The sequence below is a fragment of the Macadamia integrifolia genome, chromosome 2 (assembly GCF_013358625.1).
Source record: "Macadamia integrifolia cultivar HAES 741 chromosome 2, SCU_Mint_v3, whole genome shotgun sequence".
In the NCBI taxonomy this organism is placed as follows: Eukaryota; Viridiplantae; Streptophyta; class Magnoliopsida; order Proteales; family Proteaceae; genus Macadamia; species Macadamia integrifolia.
Window position 1 is genome coordinate 26,961,366 of NC_056558.1, and position 15,776 is coordinate 26,977,141.

Below are 15,776 nucleotides of genomic sequence, written 5' to 3' on the forward strand. Positions count from 1 at the left end.
CTCGGCCAAAGCCGAATGGACCTGACCGAAGGTCCCACTTTCGACAGGGGGCTCAGTAAAGCCGATCCGAAGCGGCCAAAGGTTTTTCTCTCGATCGACCCCAAGCCTTGGTCACTGGTAATGCCAAGGCCGAAGGAACAAGTCAACCTAAGAAGATGGTTACTCCCACAGGAAGAAGCTCCTAGTGGAAGTAAGGGGGCTCCTGATATAGCCAAAATAACCTCTCAGTGGGGCCAAGGACACGTGTTGCTTCTGAGACACGTGTCCTCCGCCAGACGAAGGCTCCAAGAAACCACTCACACTCGAGCACGCTCAATCACCGAGGCACGCCCGCAGAATCACGCGGGATCACGTCGTCTGCTTGAGGGGAATATTCCCCCCAGAAGGGTGAACGTATTCGAGTAGGACTCTAAGAGGGAAGAAGGGGAAAAGACCCTAAGGCCGGAGAGCTATATAAGAAGGCACGGAAGAAAGGGGAAGGTAAGCTCTGATACCCTCACCATTACTCCTTTATTGAACTGTGCGGCCAACCCTGACTTGAGCATCGGAGGACTAACCCCGGACTAAGTTCCGGGTCTCCGTCGTCTGTGTTTGTGTAGGTTGGACTAGCGGGGTTTTTTGGCAGCAACAGATGGTTTGGTGTTTAGATGATCCCTACCTTATTGACCGCAACTTTTGTAGATATTGATGGTATTTGTGAATCTGTTTATGGGTCTCTACTTTATGGTAACAATATTATCTTTGGTGCCATTATTCCTACTTCTGCAGCTATAGGATTACACTTTTACCCAATATGGGAAGCGGCATCCATTGATGAATGGTTATATAATGGTGGTTCTTATGAATTCATTGTTCTACACTTGTTACTTGGTGTGGCTTGTTACATGGGTCATGAGTGTGAACTAAGGGCCCGTTTGATAACGTTTCTGCCGTTTCTGTTTCAAGAAATGGCAGAAACATAAATTTCCGTTTCAAGAAATAGCAGAAACATAAATTTCCGTTTCTAGAAACAGAAACGGAATTGAAGGTGTTTGATAAATCATGTTTTTAGAAGTCGATAGTAACCAATGAAAGAATGGCCACAAGTCGTTTCTAGAAATAGCGAAACAAGTTCAACTTGTTTCGCCAGAGTCGTTTCTTGAACCATAAATAAGTAAAAATTTCTATTTCTATTTCTATTTCTGAAAATAAGTGAAACGGAACAGTTTTATCAAACGCTTTTTACTCCGTTTCTGCTGTTTCTGAAAACAGAAACGCGTTTCTTGAAACGTTATCAAACGGGCCGTAAGTTTCCGTCTAAGTTCAATTTTCAGGGAGTCAAACATTGTTGCTGACTCCTTAGACAAGAAGATCTTGACTACGTCCTTATAATAATTTGGCCGTTATCCACTCTGTGATTGTTTGAGTCATGTATTCTTTTCAACTGCGTGCCCCATGTGAACTTCTCAATAAATTAACTTTTACCCCAAAAAACGATTATGGATATTCAAACCCTCAAATAAGTATAAAATTCTTAAGTATATATAGTTCTTTTTTTTTTTTTGGGATAATATCCAAACCTTAATTAAATAAGCAAGGAATTACATATAGATGATGGGATTCTTCAAAGACATCAATAAGATAAAAAAATTAAATAAGAATTGGGGGAGGAGAGGAATCCCAAATAACAAAAGGGTGATAATCACATGCATAAGGAGGTTAATCAACAATATAATTACTTTCCCAATAAATGTCGAAAATTCACTAACTAGAAGTCACAAAGAAGATTAAAAACAATTGGATATTATATGAGAAATCCACCATAAGACGATAAAAAAGTACTCGATTGAGAAGATTGATCACCATCTAATTGTCGCTTTCCACTATATAGTTTTCATACAAATAATTGAATATATCCTTCAGCATATAACTAATCAAACATCAACCCTTAATTTTTTATTAATAATATGACATAGTCCTGTTAAGTTATAACTACATGTATTAACTTGGATTAAAATTTCTACCAATAAAAAAAATCGGTGATGAATCAGTTCCTAGGGGTTAGGAAGATGGTTTAAGATATTAGAATCGGTCTCGGCCGATACCAATCCGATCCAGAGTCAAGATTGGAGAAGATACTTCCAGGGTCTCAAGATCAGACATATAGAAGTATGCCGCTGGGCATGTGGTTGAAAGGGAACTTTTCTGTCAGCGAAGAACGAAGCCAATCTGCGAAAACCCTAACCTAAAAATTCTTCTCTTCTGTAGGAAAGAGTAATCTCAGAATCAAAATCGGCAGATTTTCTCCCTTGAGCGAGCAAGATGGTGTTAGCAGAGCTAGGAGGGAGCATCTCCCGTGCTCTCCAGCAGATGAGCAATGCCACCATAATCGATGAGAAGGTACTCAACGAATGCCTCAATGAGATCACCCGAGCGCTTCTACAGTCCGATGTGCAATTCAAACTAGTCCGAGACATGCAGACTAATATTAAGAAGATCGTAAACCTTGATGATTTGGCTGCCGGACACAATAAGCGCAAGATCATTCAACAAGTAAGTTTTGATTTGTTTATCAATTCAACTTGTTGCTGTCTGAGTATTAATTCTCTCTACTGTATTTGTATTTGGATATCTGAGCTTACGAATGTGTTTGTGCAATTGGTAGATAAGACTTAATTCCCATTATTTAATCAAACGGAGATTTAGAGAATCTGTTTCATTTTCATAGTTGTATGATTCGAAAACTTAGAACGGAAAAAATTACGCCAATTAAATTATAAATTCTTACGCGGAGGAACATACAAAAAGTTTTTGTCCTGGGTGCGGAGTTAGTCAGTTAATTAGGGCCTTCTTATCTTTCAAATGTGTTCAATTGGTGGATAACACTTAATTTCCTTTATTTAATCAAACGGAGATTTAGAGAATCTATTTCATTTTCATAGTTGTAGTATGATTCGAAAACTTAGAACAGAAGAAATTATGCCAATTAAATTGAAAATTCTTACGCGGAGGAACATACAAAATGTTCTTGTCCGGGGTGCAGAGTTAGTCAGTTGATCAGAGCCTTTCTGTCTCTCAAATGACTGAGTGTTGGAATAATTTTCCTTCACAACCCTCAGAAGCAACCTGTGTTTCTAAAGGACATCAAGGGAGCTTGCTCCTCCCCCTTGCATTTCTAAAGGACTTTAACTGCCGAATCAGTTCTTACATAGTAACTGGATGTTCCTCCTCGATTACCTGTTTGGTAATTTCGAAGTCCAAAAGCTATAATTTGTTTCTCCCCGAGGACTGCAAATCCGTATGTAATGGTGATACCAAATATGAGCCCATTTATCAAAAAAAGCTCCAGTATCACTCTTACTTTGTGAATGGTAGTAGGTTGAATCTGATTGGGTCCCATTCGTTTTCCTCACAAATTAATTATAACTTCTGTCCATGTACTATACAATTGCGGACAAGTTCCTCTTAAGCCTTTAAGGACTTATTTTTTTGGTTGAATTGCCTTAAGGACATTCATTTATCTCAATACCTTAAGGACGTCCAAAAAGCTACGGACAAAGAACAGAAGACCTTTATCTTCATCCTTGCCAAAAATTTAAGAGTAGACAGATCCTCTAGTTGATTTGCTAACCTGAAAGTGCTTCATGTAACAGTACTTTCTGCCCGCACATTGGTGAGCTGCAATCATATTGTATGTGGAACTTCATCCATATCAACCCTTAGGAAGCAAAAGAAAACCAAAAACATAGAATTAAAGCTTACCCTTTTGTCAAGAAGACTTTAACCTAAAATGAAGTTAACAAACCGTAAGGACGAAACATCTGGTAATTTTTTTGTTTTTTTGGATGAATGGATAATCTATAAAATAGGGAAAGAGGGGGGAGGGATATACAAACCAGAGGAGCTGAATGATACAGCCCTACAGGGCGGGGGAAGGGGAGCATAAAATAGAAATAGGGAGACCCCATGAAATAACAATAAGCTTGTTTCTTGGGGAATCCAAAACAGTCCTACTGGGGAGAGAGGCCAGCTTGGAGGAGACATCAAAGTAGATGGCCCTCCAAATCTTATTGAACGATCTAGAGTTGGATGTCCATTTATGAAGGTTACGTTCCAACCAAACATGGGAGATAGAAGCCCCGAACGTCAGCTTGCCGGCAGCATCACAAATAGAATTACCAGAGAAGGTCATATCAATCCCATTCCATTCTCTCTGCAGAGGAAGGGGAAGTCTCAGAGCAAGCCAACATTTGGAGAGGACGTGCTTCCAAATACAAGAGGTGAAAGGGCAATCAAAGAAAAGATGGTTGACATCTTTCGTACCATTCCAACAAAGGCAGCAAGCCGGGGAAACCAAAATATGGTGATATATGAGGAAGGATTGGGTGGGGAGGCAATTGTAGAGAATTCTCCAGATAGTAAGGCTGTGATGGGGGACGTGGCCACAGAATCAGGCAACCTTGTGCGAGGGGACAGTGGGGTTGTGATGTAGATAGGGCTGTCAAAAGGAGGACTCCAACTGAGCAAACCATGATTCAGCCAAGTCCGAAGTCTGGACCTGGTTTCGTCCCGTCGATCCAGCCTGGTTGGCCCCAATTTTGCACCTATGCTGGTCCACTCCTACAACCATTGAACCAGCATAGCAGCCCCTTGAATAGTTCATATTTTACTTCCCTAAGTGGTCTTCTAGAAAAGCCCAAGCAGCCATCAATCAACCTGTCCAGTAATTTCCATAACAGCTACTGTTCATGTGAACAGTAACACGTGAATAGTATTTTCTGAGCAAGTTTTGGTCTTCAAAAGGATCTTCTAGAAGCTATACAACTGTCCCTTATTCAGCTGCAAGAGAAGATCTCCATCAGCCATTGATTTGGTCCAGTTAGCATAATTTTTAGTTTCTATTTTTGTGTCCAAGTTAGTTTCCTTTTTTGTTAAGCAATTAGTTTCCTTTTATGTTCGATTGTTAGTTTCTAATTTTGTCAAGCTTGATTAGCAAGTTAGACACAAATTAAAAATTCTTATTTCAGTCTATTAGTTTTCTTTTTTGTTATTTCTTTGTGTCCGAGCTATATAAGGTTATTTAAAGCCCATCAATTATAATGAGAAGACAGATTTGAGTTAAACAAAAAAAGATGGCTTATGTTGTTGTACTGTGGGATGCAGTTGGGTGAGATGCCTAAATCTGAGGGTGAGATGCCCATTCCCTAATTCTTCTTCCCCCCTCTCAACCCTCCATTGAATTCTCTTTTTGTTTTCTTATTTTCCTTTTATTTGTTTGCTGTGAGAGAGTGTTTGAGAGCTAGAACCAAGCCTATTAGAGGACATTTTCTCTATTCAGCCAGAATTTCAGATCCTGCCTGGGATTAGGATCACTTGTGATTCTAGTTCTACATTAGGTTGGGGGACTGGGAGTGGTTCCAAGTCGAGGAGGAGAAGCGGCCCGAGGGGGAAGGGGACCAGATAATTCTATCAACTCCAGAAGAGGGGGGAGGAATGGAGTTGATGGAATGATTGATACTGGAAAGAGAGGGAATAATAGGGATGGACCAAGAGCCATTGGAGATGATCGAGGATACTAGCGCATCTCTGGGGATACCAGAAGAGTAGACCTCTTTATGACTTGTAATGAGGGAAAGCACGCTAGCTGGATGCTAGTTATCCAGCCAGAAGGAGGTATTAGCCCCATTATCGTTGGTGGATTTGATGGCAGTTAAGGCAAGAGGCCTAGCAAGGAGGATCTTACACCACACTCAAAAGGAGTTGGGATTGACGCGACAAGTCCAAAGGGAGTCATTGCGAAGGGGGCAAGAGGAGACCCGAGACAACCAGATTCCAGGGAGTTTGGAGACCACTTTCCAGGACAGCTTGAGGATGGCCATCGAAGTGACATCCTTGATACACATATGCCGTGGCCTCCTCTTTTGGGAAGGCAAGTGGAGGACCAGCAAATGGGGTGGAGAAATTTGGAAGAATCGAAACCCTTCCGCAAGGAGCATAAGAGGGATTCGATGGATTTGGGGAGCTAGAAGACTCCAGACTAGTAAACGTAGGATGATTGAAGAACTGATCGGATGAGAACCAGATGACCTGCGTAAGACAACAATTTTCCCTTCTAAAGCAGGAGCCTCTTGTGAATTTGGGAAAGCATAGGGGCACAATGGTGAGCAGTAAGCCTGGAGGAGAAGAGGGGGAGGCCAAGGTATTTCACAGGAAGAGAGCCGATGGAAAAGCCAGTGAGCTCAAGGAGATGGGCTTTAGAAGAATCTGAGTGCTCTCAAGGAAGAGGCGGGATTTGAGCAGATTGATATAGAGGCCCGAGAGAGATTCGAAGAGATGAAGGGAAGCCATGATGGAAGAGGTGGAGCTCTCATAAGCTTTAGAGAAGATTATAAGATCATCAGCAAAAGCTACATAGGTAAGTTGGAAGCTTTGCATTTGGGGATGGGGGAGATGAGCAGATTATCCGTCTAGGATTGAAGGAATGCGGAGAGGACCTCAAGGGAAAGATAGAACAAGAAGGGGGAGAGGGGACAACCCTTGCGAATGCCAATAGAGAGTAGAAGAAACCAACTAGGGAACCATTCACGAGGACTGAGAATTTGGGGGAGGAGATGCAGGCATGGATCCAGTGAACAAAGCATGGGGAGAAAGGACATGGAAAAGAGGACTCTAGAGATGAAGTCCCATCTGATGGAGTCAAAAGCCTTGTGGATGTCAATCTTAAGGAGGGCGGCAGGGGAGTGGGATTTTCTGTCAAACCCCCGAACAATCTCATGGTAGAGAATGATGTTGTCAGGATGCTACGACTTGCTATGAAGGCTGATTGATTCGCACTGAAAATGGAATCAATGACTCTTTGAATGCGGTTGGTAAGGACTTTGGCAATGAACTTGTACAAGAGGTTGCACAGAGAGATGGGACGGAAGTCGGCTAGACTGGAGGCACCTTCTTTCTTAGGAATGAGGTAAAAGAAGGTGTGATTGAATGGCTGACTTGGGAAGGATTGAAGAAAGAACTCTTGATGGCTTTGGTGAGATTATCACCAATGATGTCCCAACACCCCCATACTGAACCCATCAGGACCAGGGGTTTTGCTAAATTTGTGGGAGTGGATGGCCTCTTGGATTTCCAGATCGGAGGGGATGGATTGAAGGGAAGGGATGAGATGGTTGTGGATGAATTTGTTAAGGAGGAGAGGGGAAGGAGGGGAAGAGGGGGGGGGGAGGCAGGGGGCAGAAGATGCCTTTGAAGTAGGACTCACATTCCAATTTGATGGCAGCAGGGGAGCTCAAGGCGGAACCATTGCTATCAATGAAGAGGGGAATGGAGTGGAGGTTGGAATTTATGGAAGTAGGAGGAGTTCGAGTCCCCTAGGTTAAGCCAGTTAATGTGGGACTTTTGTTTGAGGAAACTTTCTTCCTATGATAGAAGGGAAGCCAGCTCCTAGGCAGACTCTTTCTTTTCAAGGGCGAGAGAAGAGCTGAGAGGATCAGATTGCAGACGGATTTGAATAGATGTAAGGCTTGATCTACAATTGGAGACCCTGGTGGAAATGATGCCAAAGGTAGAGGCATTCCATTTCTTGAGAGCAAGCTTAACATTTTTGAGTTTTGAGGGTGAAGGAACGGAGAGGGGGAAGGCCAGGGGGGACTCGGTTACCCCCAGGCAGATTGGACAACGGAGAGGAAGCCCGGGTGGGAGGTCCACATATCGAAGAATTTGAATGGCTTGGGGCCGAAGGAGATAAGGGGTTGGATGAATAGGGAAATGGGACAGTGGTCCGAAACATCTGGTATTTGATTTGCTGCACGGAGATACTTCATAAACCTAAGAGTTCTTATGGTCCTCACTTCTAATAGCAAACTAAAAATTGTTAATAAACCATGAGGAATCAGGATTTATGGGTTTACTAACTTATTCTATTTTCATATGGACCAAGGGGAGCCAACACTTACAATTAATAGAAGCCTTGAAACTGTGCAAGGAATTAGGATTCAAGAATATCCAACCTTGGCATCTTGATAGGGTGGTGAAATCTGAGTGGGGGGGGGAGGGAAACTACATGAATACAGAAAAAGAACAAAAAGACAAAAAATGTAGTAGCAGAATTTGGGAATTAAAGAAGAAGAATTGGAGAGAGAGAGAGAGAAGCCCGATAGAGAGGGGGGGGAGAAGAAAATTTATATCTTTTTTGTTCTTACTCTATCATTCAGCCATCCTCCAAGGGGATGCAATAGCCTATTTAAAGAAAAATAGAAGAACACATGTCAGTGAAAGAACGATTAGAAAGTTGAGCCTAGCCAGGGGGTTGACTTACTTGCTTATAAAAAGAGAGTGCGATGCCCAGAAAGCTGCTAAGAAACAATTGGGAGAAAACTCACACAATACCCAATACTCAAGGATGGAAGTGGTGAAATCAGTGGGGGTTACAACGGTTTTTTTTTTTTTTTTGGGCGGGGGAGGGGATGTCTACATACATGTGGTGGGGGTGGTTATAACTGCACACCACACTACCACTAAAATGAAAACTAAATACATGCAATAAAAAAAAGATACTGCTCCTTTAAAATAAACTGATATAAAACTAAAAAAAAGATACTGCTCCTTTAAAATAAACTGATATAAAACTTACTGCACTGCAATAACTGAAATAAAAAATAAAATGCAGGGCTGGTAGGGCTTGGGCCTGGGCCTTAGATGGTATCTTTTGGAGTATCTAATTGGGCATTGGGCTAGGGCTAGTTAGAGCAGCTCCCATATGTCCTGCATCACATCTTCTATATAAACCACCTTGTTGGTTCCTGATATCATATTTAGAGCTGCTATCTTGAGAGATGCCCCAAAAAAAATCTTACAGGTCCCACTGGCCTACTTTGAGAACCAAGTTGTGATATTGACGGTAGAGACCAATTATTGTTTTGTAAGATATATTTTGCATGGACATTTGAGAACTAGTGTTTGGAACTCCACTAACATGTAATGGTGGTCTACAATCAGCTAGGTTGTGAATCCAGTGAGCTCATGGGCGGAGTAAACCGGATCTACAAGCACCCTTGAGCGAGCTGTAGTTTTTCAGCTTGTTCTGGCGCACTACTGTTGCTTAATTTTGACAAAAAATCTTTTGTCTTGTAAATAAAATTTATTTATAAAAACAATATTTAGAGAGAGGGGGCTTCAAGTTCTTAAGAAGAGCCATATGAGGTAGCTCACATATGGTTTGGGAACCGAGCCTCAACACAAGGGCTTAGGTCAACACATATATAATAGCCTGTCATCAGTTGGTAGCGGGCAAGATGGTGATGAATTGCGATTGGTTTAAACCTTTGGCCGGCGACTTCTTGCAACCTGCCCAGAATGCCCAAGCTATTGAATGGTAGGGACATTGAAAAATATCCCCATACCCCTTGCACGTGTATCACTGAGTCGTAGCCTTTGGCATCACAGAAGGCCTGTCGAAACCCTGACCTCTAGGTGGAGAGTAAGGACGGGTTTTGGCCTTAAAGATGCCATAGATGATAGATGCACCACTAACCTGTGGCATGCTGAAGGACTTTTCTGGTGGAGGTTGCTTGCTGGTATTGTCACCTTTAGAGAAGGTATCTGGAAAGATCCTTTGATAGTTAGGCCACTTTAGACTGTCCTTTATCTGATATGCTACCTATACAACGTCCACCATTGTAGGCATGGTTCTAAATCTCAGGTTTCGATCTTTCGACCGAAATTTAGGTTGAAACTTCGAAACCTGGTTGAAACCAGGTATTTTTTTCTGGGCTATTTGCTAGAAATTTGGGTCAAAATTTCCGAAAATTTCCGAAATTAGGGTTGAAACCATAGAACTTACAAAATTCCGGTCCGAAATTTAAAACTATGATCGTAGGCAGTCTGCTAGAAGCCAATGCAACATTAGTTTGAGGGTGCAAGTTGTTCCGAAAATGTGCCACTAAGTCCTCTTCATCCCACTCAAAATCAGATTGAGTGGCTAAGCAATAAAATTTGGCCACATATTCATCAACGGCCATACTATCCTGTCTCAGCTGTGCAAACTTAAGGTGCATTTGTTGCTTGTAGTCAGCTGGTAGAAATCCCCGGTCATGGCTTCTCGCATCTTAGCCCAAATGAAATCACCGGTTATCAACCTGATGCCTTGGGTCTGATTTTTTCTTGATACTTGATCCAGCAGACTCGTACTATACGTCTATACCTTTCAGCTTGCCTCTAGGAAATGAAAAGCTTTCAGGTTTCAGTCAATCTGCACCATTAGAATAACACCTCCAAGCTATGGGTCCAGTTGAGGCACTGTTGGGGGTTATCCCATAAAATCGAGGACGTCCAGCTTTGCCCCTCCTTTCAGCTCATTGAAGAGGATCATCATGTCAAGCAGCTCCATATGGTGGTGGTGTAAAATGTGGGGCGGCATGGTGCAAAATGAGGCTGAGCTTGTGGGACAGAATCGGAAGAATCCCTAGATTGCATGGGACCTTTTCCTTTAACTGACAGTGCCAATCTGTCAATGGAAGTCTGTAGAGATGTTCTGGAGAGAAAAAACTTTAGAGTTGAGTTTTCATCACTAGACCTCAGAGAGAGGTTGGAATTCTCTAAGGTAGTAACCCATTCTGTAAGATGGGCAATGGCTGCATCTTTTCTTCCTTATAAGAATTAAATCGCTCAATAACCTAACTATTGGCCACCATGGCTAGGGTATGTTGGGGAACTTTCGGCTTTTATACAAATGATGCAATTTAAGGTTTCAAAAAACTTGGTTCAGATCGCTTATGGGCTCAGCCAAGCTCTAAATGGGTCAACAACAAAAGCAGTTATGTGAATATCTCTATGTTAATTCATCCAAAAAAAAATATCTCTATGTTTATAAGGGGAGTGGCAATTCTTTTATTAACCAGAAATTGAAAGGGACACTTGATAGCTAAATGGAAAAAGGATACAAAAGGGATTTGTATTTTATTCATCAGGGGTAAATTTGGGATGAAATATAAAATAAGGACTAGATAGAATAAAGAAAAAGGGTAGAAGGGGAACAAAATTGTTATGGTGACATTTAAAAGAACTTTTTTTTTTTTTTTTGGATGAATGAAAAATTCACTGCCAAAGGAAAGGAGAAGGGTGGGGGATGGGGGAGAAAAACAAAGTGCAAATGCCTGAACAAAACTAGCGATGGGAGGAGTAGTTTGAGAGGGAGATCTCTCTTGTTTGGGCAGCAATCTATCTTCAACTTCAGAACTAGGATCCCAATATGTTAGAAGTTATTAAATAAGGGGGAAAGGGAAATCGTGATTAGCACTAGTCTCGATTTCCCCTCTGCTGTCTGTATTTTATTTCTTATGAATGCATTTCATTTTATGCACTTAGTAGGGTTACATCACTGTTATATATATATTGAATGCAGTGGGAGTCTCAACGTAACGTTGTGACTCCCAAGAGTTACAACAACACGTCTCACCTCTCGTCTCTCTCTTGTTTCTTCTTCTTTTATTATTCTTTGCACAATCCAATGCTCTGTAAAACTTACACAATCATGGCTCAAAACAGCACTTAAAAAAATTAGAAAGAACCTCTGCAATCAGACCAGGCGGTAACCTTAGGTTCGGGTATGGTCTAAGGCTTATAATTCACAGTGGGGGAGATGGCTTGGGCCAGGAATCAAGAGATTGAGTCACCTAGGGTAGAGGGGTTCATGAGTCACGTCCTGTTTAGGAAGAAAGTAAGAAGGGGGTTGAAGTTTGATACTCAACCCTAGGGGGACTGTAATTCTACTGGAAACAGAGTATGGGAAAGATGATTAATGAATTAAGAAAAGGAAATAGAAAGAAGAGGAAGAATAAGGAGAAAAACCAACCCGAAGAGAAGAATGATCAAAGAAGAAAAGATAGCCTGCTGGACTGTGACTCCAATGCTCAATGATGGTAATAGAAGGAAGGGACAAAGAAAATAGAAAGCTGTTAGAAAGGAAGAAGGTATAGTTAATGGGTGAGAGAAAACATGGAGAAAGGTCGATAGCTTGGGGGGGGGGGTGGCAGATCCACAGCAACAGCTCCAAGTTATGCAACTACAAATGACAAATGCATTCCAATATTTTCTATCCGACTAGTTGGATTACATGTATATAAATAAAAAAGAAACCAACTGAAATAAAGTAAGCTAATCTACTTTGGAAACAAAGAAACCGAACAATTAGGAAACTATCAACTCCTTTGTAGCTATCTCCTACCAAAATAAAACCAAATAAAATATGAAGTTTACATTGCCTATGCAACATAGAAATATATCTCTACCAGCCCCCTTTGGACCAAAAGCCAGTTTTGGTACCGGTTCATCTCAGTTTGGGTTTCCGGACCATGTTGTGCCGGTCCAGCCATGCCAACAAAATGCATCAGAAATTTTTTGGCTTTCTTTTGCATTGATCACTTGCCTTTTTCTTTTGCATTTCTTTCACTGCATACTCAGATTCCATTTTCTGTTTGCTTTCTTTTTTCCCTTCAGTTATCCCTTTGTTAAGTTAACATCAATTAAATTTTATACTTAATTGATGTGTTATTTGTTTTCAGGCCATATTCAATGAGCTATGCAAAATGTTGGACCCAGGGAAGCCTTCTTTTACTCCAAAAAAGGGGAAAACAAGTGTTATCATGTTTGTTGGTTTACAGGGTACGTTATGTTGCAAAATAAATATCACTATCAATAGGACAAACTAATTTTATTCAAATTATGACAATGCATCAAAAAAATCTTCTTTTGTAAACCATATATCTAGAGAGACACCGATCAAAATTCATCTCTTTTTGCCTCGTCAAATTTGAGCAACGCAACTCAAACATCTGATGTAGTTACAAGCACATGGTTGGACCAGCCTGACCTAGCCTGGAAACCTAGTCTGAGAAGAACCGGGTTCAAACCTGGGTTTTGGTCTAACAGGGATAGTTGGGGGCTTATTTAGTTATTTGGGGTATATTTGTAATTTGAAGTTTATTTATTTTTTATCGGAGTTAGCCAATGATACGAGTAAGAATCCTAGTTTTCAAGCTTTTGGTTTCAGGATATAATTAGAAATTATTTTGCTTAAGTCTATATATGTGATGTAAGCTACCAAATCTTGGATTTTGGATTGAATAGATAGAGTTTTTGATTCACTGCAGTGCTCACGTGGGACTGATAGCAGACCATTGGAGGTCCTCTTTTACTTCTGGTCAATCCTCCTCCTTAATCCTTCTGTTGTTCTTTCTTTGTTCTTTATTATCTTCTTCCTCTCCCTTTAACCACCTGGTATTCTGGTTCGTATTCCCCGCAGGGAGAAGTCTGTTGGAACTCCTTCAATGTAAACTCTGATTGACCTGAAACTTTGCCAGAAGGTTCTTCACTTGGGGGCGATTCAAGCTCTAGAGACTTATACCATGCCCCTCTTTGCTTCGAGTTCCATCAACAGTTTCAGACCTGTTTCTGAAACTTCTGCCAGACCTAGTTTCAGTCATTAAACAATATCAGAATATCAGATTGCTTGTTCTTTTGGGTGCTTGTTGATTCGAATCAAGAGCCCTAAGGATTAGCGACCCCATTCCAAATTTCACGCTGTTTGGAGTTCTGACTGGTGAGGTAACCCACCAGGAATCCAATAGACCCACTGTTGGCTTGTGTGTTTGTCGAGAAGTAGATGATGACCTACTTCCAATATTTTTATTCATAAGGTCTCATTCTTGTTAAATTGCTCCAAAGCGCTATTCCTGTAGGAGCTGTTTATTTTTTCTTCAGTTCTTCTGAAATTCCAGATTGGTCCTTACCTCTAAATTTATTTACCTATATGTCCTTGATTCTACTTCTTGCTCAAAAGGGTCCTGGATTGCCTTGAAAATTACAAAATTGCCCCTGTTCATTGTAATTGAACATTTTATTACTTTGGTGGGCCCAGCGACCTACATATGGGTTTTGGAACTCTAGGTTGCATTAACATAACCACATGGATCCTTGCTCTCCAATCAGCCATATTTGAAGTCATATATGATATGAGGCCTAAGCTATGGATGTCTTTGCTCACCACTTCTCCTATGGTTATGTTAGGCTTGCCTTTGGCTCTTTAATTCCTTCAATTTGAATCATATCACTCCTTCGTACTAGAGCATCTCAAGGCCTCTGTTGAACATTGATATGCCACCTCAAACGACTCTCTTGTAGCTTATCATGAATCAGAGCTACTCCCAACTTGGATTTAATATGGTCGTTTTTACTTTATCCTTCCTAGTTTTGTCACACATCCATCTCAACATTCTCACCTCCGTTACACTTCTTTTATCTATGTGACATTTCTTAACTGCCCAACATTTCACACCATACATTATTGCCGGTTTTATGACAGTCCTCCAAAATTTTCCTTTAAGCTTTAAAGGAATATCTTGATCACACAACACTCTAGACTCACCTCTCCACTTCATCCATCCTATTTATTTCTTTGGACAACATCTTCCTCTATATCATCTTCTTTATTTACGATTGAACCCAAATATCTAAAATAATCACTTTAAGGAATCTCTTTCTCATCAATATTCACCACCTCATTAACCATCCTAGTGTGGCTAAATTTACACACTGTAGTTTCCGTCTTTGTTATACTTATTGTAAGGCCTTCTAATCCAAAGTTGATCTCCATAACTCCTACTTGGTGTCAATCCCTGCTTTTATCTCATCCACCAAAACAATATCATCAATAAAAAGCATACACCAAGGAACCTCATCTTGTATGCCTCTGGTTAGATCATTCATGATAAACGCAAACAAGTAATGTCTTAAAGCTGATCCTTGATATAACTCAATTGTAATTGGGAATTAACTACCTTGACCCCCCACAGTTTTTACACTAGTCAACACACCATCATACATATCTTTAATTATGTCCACATATTTACATGACACCCTTCCCTTCTCTAGTATATGCCATTTTAACTCTTGGGATTCTATCGTAGGATTTTTCTAGGTCAATGAAGACCATATAGAGATACTTCTTGCCATCTTTCCATGAGTCTCCTAATTATGAAAATTGCTTCCATCGTGGATCTTCTTGGCATGAAACCAAATTCGTTTTCTGAACTAGTAATTTCCTTTCTCAGATGGGTTTCAATAACCATCTCCAATGGCTTCATTGTATGACTCATTAGTTTTATGTCTCTATAGTTATTATAACTCTGAATGTCACATTTATTTTTGTAAATCGGGACCACAATGCTTTTCCTCCATTCATTTGGAATTTTTTTTGTGCTCATAATCTTGTTACACAACTTGGTTAGCTAAGATAAACCACATATTTTTAAGCTCTTCCACACCTCTATTGGGAGTTGGGACTCCATTTGGGCATGATATCTTGCCTACTTTTATCTTTCTTAAAGCTTCTTTAACTTCAGACACCCAAGCTTTTCGTATATATCTACGTCATGTGGTGTCTTGATGAGTAATGCAGTCTTCCGGGGCTCTATTACTTGAAAAGTCTTCATTAAGTAGGCTGTAGAAATACTCTTTCCATCTCACCTTAATGTCCTCATCCCTTATTGGTACTTTACCATCATCATACATCTAATATGATCGAAATCTCTAACCTTCCTTTTTCTTATTTTAGCTATCACATAGATATCTTTTTCCTCTTCCTTTGTGTTCAGATTATTGTGAATATTTTCATATTTCTTCTCCCTGCTTTGCCCACGTTCTTCTAAGCTTTGTTTCTAGCAAGTTTATACCTTTTTTGATCCTCTATCTCTTTAGTCCTTCACTCCTTTGCCATGTTGTAAAACAAGCTTTCTTAGTCT

General features: G+C 40.6%; 1 protein-coding gene across 1 annotated transcript in view; it reads left to right on the forward strand.

Moving 5' to 3' along the window:
- Nucleotides 1-2,152: 2,152 nt before the first annotated feature.
- LOC122066828 (signal recognition particle 54 kDa protein 2) overlaps nucleotides 2,153-15,776 on the forward strand; it is a 42,544-nt gene continuing 28,920 nt past the window's right edge. The window contains exons 1-2 of the mRNA XM_042630662.1: nucleotides 2,153-2,532; nucleotides 12,540-12,639. Of these exons, the coding sequence (XP_042486596.1) occupies nucleotides 2,302-2,532; nucleotides 12,540-12,639 (331 nt within the window). The 5' untranslated portion in view covers nucleotides 2,153-2,301. The remainder of the gene's footprint in view (nucleotides 2,533-12,539; nucleotides 12,640-15,776) is intronic.